We start from the raw sequence: 15,028 nt of genomic DNA, 5'->3' as shown, positions 1-15,028 counted from the left end.
GGAACAAAATAGGAGAGGGGGAAGCTCTCAGTTCACCGTGCTTACGCTAGCGGTGAGCTCACCGAAGCGGCGGGGGAGGAACGTTCTTTCCCAGATACCCTGCTTACGCAAGAGGTGACCTCACCGGAGCGGCGGGGAGGGAGGAACGTTCTTTCCCAGATACCCTGCTTACGCAAGCGGTGACCTCACCGGGGTCTCTCCAAGACTACTAAACTGGTTCTGGAGCCGTTAAAGCCAACCCCCTCCCCCTCTTCTGAGATCCAAACCCTGAAGCCATGGATGATCAGGCCCATGTCCTGATCCCAAGAGCCAAGTTGGGCGCCCAGGGATTGGAGGTCGCACCGTCCCTCCATTTCGATCACAAGTTCTAATCTTTAACATATGTATTTAATATTGCATAAAGATTGTTCTTTGGTTTTGGCTGTCTCAAAGATTCTTGTTTGTCGCGATGATAGGTGTCCAAGTTAGGGTTTGGTTGTATGGGCCTCACAGGCGTGTACAACGCCCCTATCAGTGATGAAGCTGGTATATCCATCATCAAGCACGCGTTTAACAGTGGGATCACCTTCTTTGACACCTCTGATGTCTATGGACCTCATACAAACGAGATCTTGCTTGGGAAGGTTCTGATCTTACCCCTTCCTCTTGCCTGCTGTAGAAGATAGCCGAATGGGTAAAAATTTGATGTTGTTGGTAAATTTCTTTAGGCCTTGAAGCAATTGCCCCGTGAAAAGATCCAAGTAGCCACAAAATTTGGGATCGTGGATATTAACGCCACAGGTCTAGTGATCAGTGGTAAGCCTGAGTACGCGCGGGCATGCTGTGAGGAAAGCCTCAGGCGCCTCGGACTGGACTACGTTGATCTTTACTATCTGCATCGAGTTGATACGACCGTGCCGATCGAAGAAACTGTAAGGATTAGCCGCCAAGATTTCTGTTACTTTGGAATATTAACTTTTGAAATATGAAAATAATCCATGTTGTTGTGAATTTGTTTATGTGGTAGATGGGGGAACTCAGGAAGTTGGTGGAAGAGGGCAAGGTGAAGTACATCGGGCTTTCAGAGGCTAACCCTGATACTATTAGACGGGCTCACGTGGTGCATCCGATCAGCGCATTGCAAATGGAATGGTCTCTCTGGACTCGCGAGATTGAGAAGGAGATAGTCCCACTTTGCAGGTTGGATTAGATGTTCATCATTTTCAAAATATTCAAAGTTGTGTTTCTCTTTTGCGGTATTAGAAAGCCTCAAGTGGCCTTATTTCTCATCAACCACATTCATGGCTGTAGGCTGAAGTATGTTCTTTTGCCAAACATCCAAGTCAACACATGAGAAACATCACATTCACAAGGGAAAAAAAAAAAAACTTAGTATATAGCTTTTGATGCAAATCTTTGTAGAATGGTAATTGAAGTTTGTAGCAGCTTTTAATTTGTGTGCAAATTAGGGAGGTCAAGTATATTGTGAATCTTCATTTTGTTGCTTTCAAAGATGCATGTGTTCAAAGTAGAAAATTCGGTAAATTATCTCTTCCATTTTTTAATTAGTAAAGTGGAGAAAGTACATATACGCGTAATGATGTTTATTTTCAAAACACATAATCTTTACATTGCTTATATTTTTTAACTCTAAAATGAAAGCCGTGGTAAGAAAGCAAGTCACTTTTCATTTTTTTTGGTCTAGTGAATTATCTTGAACTACATTTGGCCACGGTCTAATTTCTAATTTTTACAAATTTTGTAATGCATTTTCCAATTTACATGCAGGGAACTTGGCATTGGAATAGTTCCATACAGCCCTCTTGGACGTGGATTTTTCGGTGGTAGAGGAGTTACAGAAAAGTTGCCTTCAAATGCATCTTTGGTATACACTCTTATCCAACCATGACATATCTTTAATGTTTAGAGAAAATTTGGTGCTTGGTCATGTAGAGATGGTATGATGCTGGTTGCTAATGATCAGTTTTTTGCCCTTTCATGATTTTGCTAGATCCACATCCCAAGATTTGTTGGAGAAAACCTTGAAAAGAATAAAGTTCTGTATGTGAGGTTGGAGAACCTCGCCAAAAAGCACCAGTGTACCACTGCTCAACTAGCTCTAGCTTGGGTTGTCCATCAAGGAGATGATGTGGTTCCTATCCCTGGTAAGCAATTGTTTTGAAACTATGATGCTCCATGCATCAACATTAGCATTGTTGTCAGGATCACTATCATGTTGTAAATCTTAGAGTGCTTTAGGCTGCATGGATCATGAATCAAATGGTAGATTGTAGTGTTCTGCTTTTCATTAAAGCTTAAACACTCTGTGTAAACAATGGCAGATACGAGTTAACTGGAAGTTCAATGAATGGAGAATAATGCAGCAACATGTCTGACAATTATAAATAAAACATAAGATTCTTTTCTAGGATAAAAAGCCATATGCACCCACTTGTTAAGCTCACGCCAACTTATTCAGAAAACAATTTCCATAATTGATTGTTATTTTTGCAAATTAGTCAATATAATGGCCTTTTCTATTAAAATTTAGGAAATATTCTTAAACTGAATGTTTTGATAGCACTGATCAGTTTGAGTACTAAGGCATCACCTCCCATTTCAACAAGTACTCAGATCTAGAATCTCATTATGTCGAACAGGGGAGCCATCATCAAGTAGGCAAAGGCTCATTGGTTGGGCCTACTGCAATCTATCGCATAAAGATGATAGATGGAGATCAAATAACAGTTGGTCAGGATGCAATGACAATGGACTTGTCAGAGTAGTCATGCCTAAAAACTTTTTGTGTCATGAGTCAAACAGAAGTTCCATTGCCTTGAAGATATTCATGGCCTGAGCTACTTTGAAGGCTTATTCATGTGAAAGTTCCTAGAAAACAGAAGTATGCTTGGATGCTGCCTTGCACAAAACTATAAAATGAGAAGTTATTAACTTGGCCTCTTTCAATCCTGAAAAGCAGGAAGGGTACCTGAAGGTGGCAGAGTTTCATAGCTATGCTTATTAGATTGACTTCATCTGTTAGCATACAAGTCAGCGCTTGCATGTGTTTGATATTGGGTGAAATAATCTCTGAGCATGTTAGATTTGAAATTCCCTGTCATGCGAGGATAATTCATGAATTTCATTTGTCCTCTATCTTTGGCAAAAAAAAAAAAAACATTTGAATTGGGAATTTAATTATCAATTCACAAGTTTCTTTTCTTTTTTTTTTTTGGTGAGATGCAAAGATACATGTCCAAAGTCTTGCCACTGCAACTTGTACACACTCATATCTTTTTTTTTTTCCTTTTCTTGTGGATATGATTATATGTTTTGCCCACCTATGCAAGCATCTGCCAACAATTAATTTGCTTCGCTTGACAATTTTATTTCCAACATTTCAGGGACAACCAAGTTGAGGAACTTGGATGACAATATTGGGTCTTTGAAAGTAAAGCTCACAGAGGATGACTTGAAAGAAATATCTGATGCAGTCCGCGAAGAAGAGGTGGCAGGTTATAGAAGTCACAGTGTTTTTGAGCCGTTCACCTGGAAGTACGCCAATACCCCACCTATACACAGCAATCTAGCAGCTTAGAATTTTCTATCATATATATTGCCTATGATATTATGTCAAATTTTCTTCCGTCATTAAAGGTTGAATAGCCCAACATACAGTAGTAAGTTGTCAGTCGATTATAAGGTATGCTTTGGTGTAACTTCTTCACGAAATATATAAACTGTAATGCTCGTTGTTCTATGTTCTGCTTCTGCAAACACAGTGAAACCTCATGCACAACATTTTACTTTTCAGCACAGTAAAATTTCTCATCCATTCATGCTTGGCGCAAGCAGAATTAGTGGCCCTCCCCACATATGGTATGGGGGTTTCAGGACCATGAGCATGGAGCTTTTATGAACGGAGCTGACAAGGTACACTATCCTTAGGAACTTCTTGTAGCCTTGAGGAACTGTTGGCTTCTAAAGGGTTAATTATATATTATTTCTGCAATTAACTATCTTTAGTATTTTGATTTTTGTATTTTTAAAATTATATTTAGATTTCTATATTTTTGAAGTAAAATATTTGATCTAATAATTTTTTTTCTCTTTTGATTTTTAATATTATAAAATTATATTCTTAATCTTACATAGGGATCTCAATATTTTAATTTCATAAGTTTAGATATTTCAATATAAAATTTAAAAATATAGGAATCGAAATACTAAGAATAACTAATTATAATCTATAACTACCTGCTTTCCAAATGAGACTAACACTATTTTATCTTTGGTTCTTTATCATTCACTTTTAACTCTTCGATCTATTTGTGATCAAATATGTTTTTATTAGACTAAATGTACTTTCCGTGTATACTATTCTTATATATATATATGTGTATATATATAATGTGGTAAAATCACACCGTCGCATTAATTGGCCTTCCATATTTTTGGATGTCGGGCAACTCCCTCCCAATCTCAAGCCAATGGGCGGTGAGGATCCGACTGCAGTTTGAACACGTTTACTAAATCCGTGCATGAGAGACCAACGGCCAGTCTGCACATAATTGGAAACACCCCCCCTAAAACTCGCGCGCCAGTGATCGTTCGTCTCCCTCCTCCTCCTCCCTTTCTATCTCTACATTTCTTCCCAGTAATCTCCTCCGAAACCCTAGTTCTTGTTCTCGATTCGGAAGACCTAGAATCGTCGCCGGAGATGACGAAGAAGGGAGGGGACATCGAGACCGGGTACGGCGGCGGATCGGCCTTGTACCCCAACATGATGGAGAGCCCGCAGCTGCGGTGGGCGTTCATCCGCAAGGTCTACTCCATCGTGGCCCTCCAGATCCTCCTCACGATTGCCGTCGCCGGTGTCGTCAACTTCGTCGAGCCCGTGCGCAGCTTCCTCCTCTCCCACACCACCGCCTCGCTGGTCGTCTACATCCTCATCATCATCTCGCCTTTTCTTGGTAATTCTCGGGCACGTTTCTCCTTGTTTCGGGCGGTACATTTCTAGGGATTGATGTGGATTTGTTCGACCCCCTTCTGGTCTCCCGAAATGGAACAGTTCTGTTGCCGATGATCTACTTCCGCGAGCGCCATCCCCTGAACCTGCTTCTTCTCACGCTGTTCACGATCTGCATCAGCTTGGCTATTGGGATGGCATGCGCGACTTCCAAAGGTAACGGGGAAAAAGAAACCATAACAATTACCAAAATGATCTTTTTTATTTGCCTAAAGAGGCTAAGATGTTTAATCTGAGGTAAAATTGTCTTGAATTTTGAATTTTATATCAATAAAAAATTAAAACAACAGCAACATTACCGTGTTATATCAAATAAGATGTTTAATTTGAGGTAAAATTGTCTTGAATTTTGAATTTTATATCAATAAGAAATTATAACAACAGAAATAGTACCGTGATATATCAACTATTTAGGGCCGATTGCATGAATCTTTTATTCAATACTGACAAGAACAAAGAAATTGTGATTCTTTTATTATTGTTGCTCTAGTATTTCTTGCATGATGACATTAGAAAATGATCACAACAAAGGATGGAATTCTTTTTTCTTCTAGCGCAGTTGGTGGAAGCCCCATATGCTAGCATGGTATTGATGTTGGAAAAGGAAAATCTACGGTCGAGATTAATTATATTGTCTTCTGGGAACCTACACAGTTACTGTTGATTGAGCAAGGGTTTGACCATGTACTTGGTGATTAGCAAACTATTGTAATTAATTGATTCCTGATGATAAGTGTTCTTCTGTAAAGCAGCTAGCTTTCTGATCCAATGTCAATGCCATACTAGCATATGGGCTTCCACTTAATTCTGATGCTGCTTTCCTTATGAGCATCTGTTCTTATTCTTTTTCTTTTCAATGAAAATTATGTTGTCATTGGTACATATCATGACGATGCATATATGTCTTAGTTATTTAGGTGTGTAAAATCATAGTTTCACATGCTAAAAATTGTGACCATTTAGGTATCATGTATTCATAATGTTGATTTACCTTAAGACTTCTTTTATAATTATCCATATGTATCATGACAATGCATTCTTGTCTGCAATTATTCTGGTTAATTTAGGATGTGTTAGTTCTTCAAGTGTGTCACATAATAGGTTCACACTACAAGAATTGCAACCATTTGTGTTTATAATATTGATTTGCCTTGAGGCTTCTTGTTGTGTAGTTATGGAAAATCTAGAAGCTGCATTATCCTGGTCTAGTAAGCCAAACAATTGGAATCCTTGGCTATCCTCTGTTGTTTTGAGCACCATTTCCGTAATTGATGTGTATCAAGCTTCATAATAATTGATTGTACACCAATGTCCTCCGGTTGTTAGTAATTTACAAGTTTTGCAGCTTAGGTATTGTGTACGGGTTTGGATGCTATTGTTATTTATTATAAGTTTAGCGTTTTTGCTTTTCGAGAAATCATTTTAGTTTTATGACTTCCATACTTTTGGATTGTGTCTGATTAAGTATAGCTATTTGTATAAGTTGTGATAATAATTTCTTTGCTTGTTTACCCACCAGAAGTCTCAAACTTTACAACTAAATCTTTAGTTGCATGCCAGGCATTCTTAGGGCTAACGAGTGACTTACTATAATTACTTGAGCAGGCAAAATAGTGCTACAATCTGCAGCTCTAACAGCAACAGTGGTTGTGGGTCTCACCCTCTACACGTTCTGGGCAGCCAAAAGAGGCTATGACTTCAACTTCCTCGGCCCATTCTTGTGTGCAGCTCTTATCGTGCTGATGCTGTACTGTATCATCCAGGTTAGTGGCCTCTTCTTTTGGCTCTTCTTTTCTTCCATGTAATGTCTGAGCCTCTCGTTGCTATCAACATTCCTGCAGATCTTCATCCCAATGGGGAAGGTCTCGACAACAATCTACGGGTGTGTGGCAGCAATTATCTTCTCTGGTTTCATCATATACGATACCGACAATCTGATCAAAAGACATTCCTACGACCAATACATCTGTGCTTCCATCTCCCTGTATCTCGACATCATCAACCTGTTCACGGCACTGTTAACCGTGTTCAGTAGTGTTGATTCATAAGCCAATTGGTATCTCTGCTTACCGTCATGTAACTGCTCTATATTTAGTGAAACCAATATATAGGTAAGAAACCTGATAACAGTTCAAAATATATGTGCTGCTGTGTCGATTAGCAGTCACTTTCATCTGCCTCCAGGCGTCGTTTGAGACTTGTTGCCTTGGGGACGATGAACTTGTACAGGTGCTGAAACCTTGTATTCGGATTGTTGTTGGCTGTGGGAGAACCAAACTGTTCAGTTCAAAGTGCGACCTCAGCCTTGTGTTGCCCTGCAAAACCCTTGATGATGCACTGATGTGGACAATCAAGGATGTGGCAGCAGCAATAGATTCAAGGTTAGATTTCTTTCCGGGGAGTTTATACTAGAAGCAGAGCAAAACGCATTCTGAAGAAGCTACAGGGAAGAGATTTCTCTATTGTTTACATCTCATCACTTTTATCTGACTTAATAGGTGGAACGGTAGATATTGTAATGCTCTTCTATCTTTTTTTAAATCTTTCATGTTTGTTGTATCCACACCGTAAGTGCACATAATAAAAAGGTCATGAATGAAGGTTTATGATTATAAGTGAGCAATTTTGAGCATCAACTGTATGTAACAAAGGATTTAATGTTTTCTTTTAAAAATACTAATAATATTCATTACAATTTCAATATATGTAATCTCTCTCTCTCTCTCTCTCTCTCTCTCTCTCTATATATATATATATATGATTTAAATTTAAAATGATGAACAAACAATAAATAAATAAAATTAAATAAATAAACCATCACCACCACCAACCAAATACGAATCTCCACTCTCCGCAGTCCCCAATCCTCACCACCACCACTCAATCCCCTTCCAAACCCATTACAAAGGGGCGATAGCCCGCCCTTCTCCCCCCTTCTCACTCCATCTTCCACCGCCTCCGCCCACCATCATCATCCCACCATGACGGCCTCTTCCCTCCTCCCCTCCGCCTCCTCCCTGCTCCTCCTCCACCGCCACGCCCTCCCCGTCGGCCGCCGCCCCGTGGCCCCCGTCCGAGCCCTCTCCGCCCCCGCCACCCTCACCCAGGACGACCTCAAGAAGCTCGCCGCAGTCAAGGCCGTCAAGTACGTCAGCAGTGGCATGGTGCTCGGCCTCGGGACTGGCTCCACCGCCGCCTTCGTGGTCGCCGAGATCGGGGCCCTCCTCTCGTCGGGCAAGCTCAGGGACATCGTCGGCGTGCCCACGTCCAAGCGCACCTATGAGCAGGCTTTGTCTCTGGGGATCCCGCTCTCCACCCTCGACGACCACCCGCGGATCGATCTCGCTATCGATGGTGCCGATGAGGTCAAATTCCCTCCTTCCTTTTTGTCTTCTTTGGAAGAAAGTTTATGTCTTTGACTTTTCAGTCATCGTTGTTGACTAGGCTCGAGTAGTAACCATTTGACCTTGCCTACTGTAAATAGATATCGGAATTTGATTCCTATGTTTCTTTTCCTCTATTAAGCTTCTACTTGATCGATTTAATGGGTGTTTACGGATCTAAGTTTTGATAGTTTCGTGTTGATAATGCTCGTGAAGTGCTTCATTGAATTGATATTGAATATTTTTGGACATTGAGTATTGCAGCAAAGAGCTGGTTCTCTGGGCGCATCTGATCATAAGTTTCAGAAAGATTGCCTGTTAGGGGATCGCCAATAGTTCCGTGGGATTTTTGTGAAGAAAAAAGATCTACTCTGCTTTGTACATTAGATAATTAGACCTTTTAATCCAAATAAAGGCTTTCTTGATATATGTAGACATTATAGTTGAGTATCGGAGAAAAATATTTGGTATGCTGTTTACATTTAGATAATGATACATTTTATCCAAATAGAGGATTAATCTAATGGAAACTTGTAGGTCTTGGTTGTTGATTGAACTGACTCTTGGAATATGTACAACTCATAAAGGAGAAGCCATTTTTTGCTGTATTATTACAAGCAATTCAGCACTCAGCTGGAAGCCTTTTTTTGTTTAGTCGAACAGGGTGAGAGGTAGATGCTAAGTTGGACCCCTGATATGATAAATGTTTGCCTTACCTGAGTCTTGTTGTTGCTGTGGTTAACATTTTCTAAATTAGAGCATTCATTACCTCATAATTTGCAAATGAATCATTATGTGTTTTAAAATCTTGGAAAAAACTGGAATTTGTGTTATTTGGGTTTAATCTTGATGAAGTGATTTAACTTGTAGATAAATTATAGTCTCAAGTTCAAATGAGTACCTACTGCACATGCTCATTCTCATTAGTTCTTGAGCTGCAATAGACACACTTATGATGCTAATAGCTAGCCTGCGAGGATGATTGGTTCTTTTCAACCTTATGATATAATGTGTTGATGTTAAACAGTACGACTCTCATACTATACCAATTAGCATCTTTGTTCAAGTTCTACAGACTGATTTGGGATTGGAACAGGTGGACCCAGACCTAAATCTTGTCAAAGGACGTGGAGGAGCTCTACTTCGTGAGAAGATGGTTGAGGCAGCATCTGATAAGTTTGTCGTGGTGGCAGATGAAACAAAGCTTGTAACTGGATTGGGTGGAAGTGGGCTGGCGATGCCAGTGGAAGTTGTGCAGTTCTGCTGGAAATACAACCAGACAAGGTTGCAGGAATTGTTTAAAGAAGAAGGATGTGAGGCGAAGCTTAGATTGGATGATGGCGGGAAGCCTTATGTCACTGACAATTCAAACTATATTGTTGACTTGTACTTTAAGACACCAATTAAAGATGCACCAGCTGCAGGAAAGGAGATTTCAGCACTTGAAGGGGTTGTAGAACATGGATTGTTCTTGGACATGGCAACTGCTGTCATAATTGCTGGAAAAGATGGGGTGACCATGACGACAAAATGAGTAGCGAGTATTCTTAGTCAACCTGTCTTGGTTTTTTCTTTTTTTTCTCTTTTGATGTATGGAAATTCTATGTATCTTCAGTTCGTCTTACCAACATTCAAGAGGAATTGCCATGACCTTAGTTAAAACCATTTTTTTCTGTTTATGAACTCATTCTTCTGATGTTTGGTGCCCAAAGAGAAGGGATTATGTTCGTGTCTATAGTTTTCATCCTCGGAAGCAACAAAGGAATTTATATCTTTGGCTGGACTCATGCTAATCATGTACTACAAACACAAAATTCTTAGTTATTGTTGTCACTGGTTTCCAAATTAATGCAGCGTTGATCATCAATGTATGAGGAGGATAATCCAATATCGATTTTGTTAGGGAAAAAAGTCGATATCTTGGTCAGCCTGACGTAGTTCGTACTCGTTTGTACAGGATTCTCCGAGGTGCCTCCAAGATAAAAACGTTGAGTTCCCGAGATGTTACCTGCATGAAGATCGAGGTCGGAAGAAGTTTTATGACCCGATTCCTCCATAACGCCTATCGTAAGGTTTAGCCTCGATTTTGTTAGGGAAAAAAGTCATTGATGTCCTGGTCAACCTGACGTAGTTCGTACTCGTTTGTGCAGGATTATCCGATGTGCCTCCAAGATAAAAATGTTGAGTTCTCGAGATGTCACTTGAAGATCGAGGTCGGGAGAGGTTTTCTGACTCGATTCCTCCATAGCGCCCATCGTAAGGTTTAGGCCCTCATTTTAAAGTCACAAATGATATGGAGTGCACTATCAACTAATCATCATCCGACACGTAAACGTCACATTGAGTCCTCGGTGGGAGGAAAAGATCAATGTCACCTTCCACCCGTTTGTCCACATAGACAATAGTTAAAAACAGATCTTAGACAAGCAGTTCAAGGTTGTCCCCTTGCTTGTTGCCCATGTGGACAAGAGGCCAAAACGGGACCGTTGGGATGGTTAGAGAATGTCTCCCCTTTGCAATCAGGTATAAAAATATATTCTCAACACAATGAAGGGGGCGAGACCTTTTTTGATCACTCGCATCCGTACTCGAGTTACTAACTTAGGTGTCGGAGAGACTAGGTCAAGAAACCTTTTCCAACTTTGATTCTTGTGTAAGTGGCAGCTCGAGAGCTTAACATTTTCATCCCGAAAGCACCTCAGGCAATCATGTGTATACAGGTCCGAACTATATCGGACTGACCAGAATGTCAATGACTTTTTCCTCTAACAAATCTAATTAAAACCAAATTAGATCCAATTAACTTTTATTTGAGTCGTTAGACCAAATGTGATCCGAATTATACTAAATTTAGCTCAAATCTCCAATCAAGTACCGAACAGGGTCGGATCCAATCCATTTAGAAGCCTATTTGGATTGTATTCGATCCATTTACATGAAGATATCAGTGTCAACAAAGGACCAACTTAATACATACATACATGGGACCAATGGGAACATTGGAGGTCTACTAATATCAGTGTCACATGAATAATTAGGACCCAATCTGGGCACATTAGGATTTATTCGAAGGTATCAAAACCTTGAAGGTTGGCAAGCACATAGTCAAACCCGAAACTAAGTTTATAGGAGCAGGCAGAGTGCCATCAATAAAATCAATGTTCTCCAATGAAAATTTCCCAGATTCAAGCAAGAAAATGAAGGCACTTGTCAACAGAAGAGCATGATATAAAAGCTGAAATAACATTGACATCAGTACAGTACATGTTTTGTTTGAAAGAGTATCAGCAGCTAATCTCAAGTTAAATTGTCATCCTATCAAGCTACGTCACATTACAAAGTCGATGCAATGATCTCCGCGAGCTAGTGCCGATAAGGTATATGAGCTCCTTCAGTTGGGTCTTTATGCAGCAGGCAGTAAGTCACTGAGTCACAATATTGTCTCCTTGAAGCTCTTGGCCAGCCATATAGCTGTCTCCCTTGGGGAGACTTTACCAGGACCAAATGGCTTCAGTAACACCCCCAACTCCTCAAGCCTCTCCTGCTGCAACAACTGAGCACTGAATTCAAGCAACCCCTCCAGGGCCTCTGCCCGCTGCTGGTACGACGAGGTGTCGAACCTCCTCTGCCTTGCATCTGATGATCCCCGACTCGAAGCATCTGCAGCTGTTGGATTCCTGTCTGAAGAATCGCTCCCATTGTCACCTTCAGTTCGGAAAGTCTGGAAAGTGCACTTGTCCTTGGTGATTGAGCGGTCTGCATGGTGTGGGGTGGCTGAAGAGGAGCCGTGAGCTGAGGAGAGTTTCCGAATCGATGAAAAAGGATCTTCAGATGATGAAGCTAATGGGAATTCTGCAATTCTATCTATTCGAGGGGAGTTGACTGAGACAACGGGGGATTCTGCCCGGCGGAGAATGCTGAGATTGCATGTAGGATGAGACTTGAATGTAGCTAAAGGAAGAGAAGCTCTTCGAGAAGGTTTGCCAATTCCATCTGATGGAGATTGAAATGCAAGCTGCATAAAACATATGATTAGTTGGAAGTACAGTGATAAATGAAGTGACATACATAAAAGAATAGTGGCATCTGCTTAAATACTAGTTATTGGATTAAAGCTCATATCGAAAATGTTTATTCATGTGACTCAAAGTATATCAACTAGCTAGAACATTATACACAGCTGAAATGTGATTAACAAGCACTGATACTGAACTTACTCTAAACAGATATGAGAAATAAAAAAACTCTCATTCTGACAATCGTTATCACTATCATGAAATCATTAACATGCCTATGACAAATAAAAAGGAGTCATTACATTACTAAAAGAGATTAACATGCATATGACATTAATCATTGCAAAGGATTAGAGTCCATCAATAAAAGAAACAACAAAACAGATATGCTTAATGGTATGTGATCTGACATCTATGTGACAGCTCATAGAAGTTTTTACTATCAAGAGGGAAAGAATGTTTTATATTCAAAAGCCCAGATTAAAGGCTTTCTAATAAAGAAGAAGATCATTATTATATTAAATGGTGAACATATGAGCAGGAGTATATATGACCATACTGATTGACGCCTTGGTCCAGTGTGCAATGATTCTGAGGGCTCCACTAGCATCCTAGGAGTCATGAAGGTTTTAGCAGGCTTGTACATTGGGGTCTTCAGAGTACCTGAGTGCTTCTCACTGATTCTTTTGTCACTAATCTCCCCAAATTGACTAATGCCAATTGAAAGATCCTTTATCCCTTGGTCCAGATAGTTTGGAAAATCCTTAATAGTCTGAGTCGAATATATCGAGCCTTGCTCCAAATGTTTGCTCAGTTTTAGGATCCTCTCATTGCCTAAAGATTTTCTTTTCTCCTTGTCATCATACATAGAGTCATCTTCATCATCTTGAAATCTAATTCTCCTTATGTTGCTCGTAGAGAGGTGAATAGGGAGCATATTCCTTGTAGGGCTAGACTTTAGATTGACTTCAAACACATAAGGTTGAAGATGTGTATGTTTGAGCAGTTCCGCAGCCTGTTGGTACAAACAGTTACATTAGCTTTTGTTAATCTTGAAAGAATCATGTAAACAGAAACTTCTTATATGTATAGCTGAAGATTGAAGAAGCTTTCAGCACTCGAGTATAATGCTTGTCGGAATACATACACTTGGCCTATGTTCAGGGCTTTTTCTTAGCATGCTTCTAATGAGTCCCCTACTGCACACAATAATCAAGATATGTCAAAAATAGACTAGTATTTTGTGTAAAATTAAGTCGAGAAAATCTCAAAATGAGAGAGGAACCAGGCTTACAATGCACTGGAGTATGAACTTGGTAGAGGAGCCACTATGGACTTGTTGATTTTGTTTATCAAAGCCTGCATATCCTGCATGAACAACAAAATATAGGCAAAGTTAATATAAGTGGCGATTACGGGACAATAATGATTGCATAAAAAAGAAAAGAACCATTTATATTTTCGTTTCATTATTTGAATCATACTACCAGAGTGGCAACCAGGTATTAATACAGAATTTAGATCTAACTTGAAAACAAATTTTATAATGAATCAGAAATTTGATATATGCAGAAAAGGTTACAAATAGTCAAGTTCATTGAGTAGTTTTAACTAATTCTATCAAATGAATAGTAAAGCAAATGATTAAACAAAAAAATATCATTCTGATAACTGAAGCGACTAGTTTCTGCAAACAATTTGGGTTTTTTTGCATGTAATTCACCAATTATGAGTTTATTATTTAAAGCCTTTTCCATCTGAATGTTGCCATTGCTTCCCTTTGGATGTTTCATTAATTAAATTTACCCCACGGTGCTTGGCATAGCTACTGTCTAACGTTTCATCAAATTAACATTATAAACGTCTTATGGCATCACCGAACAAGACTCTAATGTCACGTACCCAAGTAATACTAGGTTTTTCTGTATCGAAATTATTATCTCCTTTTCCCCTTTCAGCCCCTTGAAGATTTTTATTTTCTTTTCATTTGAAGCAATGGAATTCAGCGCCTTGTCTGACCACTAAAGGACATTGTTCTATATAGTAATATATCTAAATTATGGGGTATGATCCATTTAGACAAACCCAAAAGGTTGATACTAAATTATTATCTAAAAGATACTCAACAAGACTAAACAATGGATTCAGAAATGGATGAAATCACAATTTGCAAGGGATTGTTCAGAAAAAGACTGAATCTCAAAATGTAAAGTGTTTTAAAACCCAAATTAGAGTAATACATTTGCAAATACATTATCAAATTTGCTGAAACTTACAAAAGCATTAAATGCAGGCTTCAGAGCAGTCATCTCGTAGATACAACAGCCTGGATAATCAAGAAAATCTACTTTAAATCCTAGCTGGTTCTAGAAAGCTGGAAATGTTATCTTTGTACCCTAAGTAAGAGGCACATTACCTAGAGACCAGATATCAGACTTAGAGCCATAAGGTATATCAGCAAGAAGTTCTGGGCACATATAACTAGGAGTTCCAACAACCTGCATCAAGAGCCAACAGCTCTCAGAAATAAGGAACATGATGAATTAAGATGCATTGTTTTAAACAGCTTTAACACTCACTGAACAAGCCAAATTATCTGAGGTTAAAATTTTAGCAAGCCC

At 39.5% G+C, this 15,028-nt stretch overlaps 4 protein-coding genes across 6 annotated transcripts in view; 3 read left to right on the top strand and 1 right to left on the bottom strand.

The window, feature by feature from the left end:
* Positions 1 to 178: 178 nt before the first annotated feature.
* Positions 179 to 3,739, top strand: LOC135622903 (perakine reductase-like). Of its 2 annotated transcripts, none has more exons than XM_065125228.1 (7): positions 179 to 335; positions 456 to 623; positions 708 to 911; positions 1,007 to 1,179; positions 1,768 to 1,864; positions 1,991 to 2,144; positions 3,384 to 3,739. In XM_065125228.1, exons 1-7 carry the CDS (start codon positions 276 to 278, stop codon positions 3,575 to 3,577), a joined length of 1,050 nt encoding a protein of 349 aa, XP_064981300.1. In that variant the 5' UTR covers positions 179 to 275; the 3' UTR covers positions 3,578 to 3,739. The 2 variants fall into 2 exon arrangements, with proteins under 2 accessions (XP_064981300.1, XP_064981301.1); XM_065125229.1 differs by having other exon boundaries at positions 238 to 364.
* Positions 3,740 to 4,369: 630 nt separating this feature from the next.
* On the top strand, positions 4,370 to 7,183 carry LOC103997567 (protein LIFEGUARD 4). Its single transcript, XM_009418828.3, has 4 exons — positions 4,370 to 4,952; positions 5,051 to 5,164; positions 6,614 to 6,771; positions 6,850 to 7,183. Exons 1-4 carry the CDS (start codon positions 4,700 to 4,702, stop codon positions 7,054 to 7,056), a joined length of 732 nt encoding a protein of 243 aa, XP_009417103.2. The 5' UTR covers positions 4,370 to 4,699; the 3' UTR covers positions 7,057 to 7,183.
* Positions 7,184 to 7,865: 682 nt separating this feature from the next.
* Positions 7,866 to 10,070, top strand: LOC135622904 (probable ribose-5-phosphate isomerase 3, chloroplastic). The gene is made up of 2 exons (XM_065125230.1): positions 7,866 to 8,373; positions 9,488 to 10,070. Exons 1-2 carry the CDS (start codon positions 7,990 to 7,992, stop codon positions 9,923 to 9,925), a joined length of 822 nt encoding a protein of 273 aa, XP_064981302.1. The 5' UTR covers positions 7,866 to 7,989; the 3' UTR covers positions 9,926 to 10,070.
* A 1,548-nt stretch (positions 10,071 to 11,618) lies between these two features.
* LOC103997565 (serine/threonine-protein kinase Nek2-like) overlaps positions 11,619 to 15,028 on the bottom strand; it is a 6,899-nt gene continuing 3,489 nt past the window's right edge. For both annotated transcript variants that reach the window (XM_009418825.3, XM_065127357.1), the window contains exons 9-15: positions 14,987 to 15,028; positions 14,824 to 14,905; positions 14,684 to 14,733; positions 13,702 to 13,775; positions 13,555 to 13,606; positions 12,967 to 13,422; positions 11,619 to 12,406 (exon numbers count right to left, since the gene is read on the bottom strand). The exon at positions 14,987 to 15,028 is cut by the window's right edge and continues 8 nt beyond it. In XM_009418825.3, coding sequence (XP_009417100.2) covers positions 11,822 to 12,406; positions 12,967 to 13,422; positions 13,555 to 13,606; positions 13,702 to 13,775; positions 14,684 to 14,733; positions 14,824 to 14,905; positions 14,987 to 15,028 — 1,341 coding nt within the window. In that variant the 3' untranslated portion in view covers positions 11,619 to 11,821. The remainder of the gene's footprint in view (positions 12,407 to 12,966; positions 13,423 to 13,554; positions 13,607 to 13,701; positions 13,776 to 14,683; positions 14,734 to 14,823; positions 14,906 to 14,986) is intronic.

The sequence above is a fragment of the Musa acuminata genome, chromosome BXJ2-9 (assembly GCF_036884655.1).
Source record: "Musa acuminata AAA Group cultivar baxijiao chromosome BXJ2-9, Cavendish_Baxijiao_AAA, whole genome shotgun sequence".
Classification (NCBI taxonomy): domain Eukaryota; kingdom Viridiplantae; phylum Streptophyta; class Magnoliopsida; order Zingiberales; family Musaceae; genus Musa; species Musa acuminata.
The sequence above is the reverse complement of the archived record's forward strand: the minus strand, read 5'-3'. Positions and strand labels throughout refer to the sequence as shown.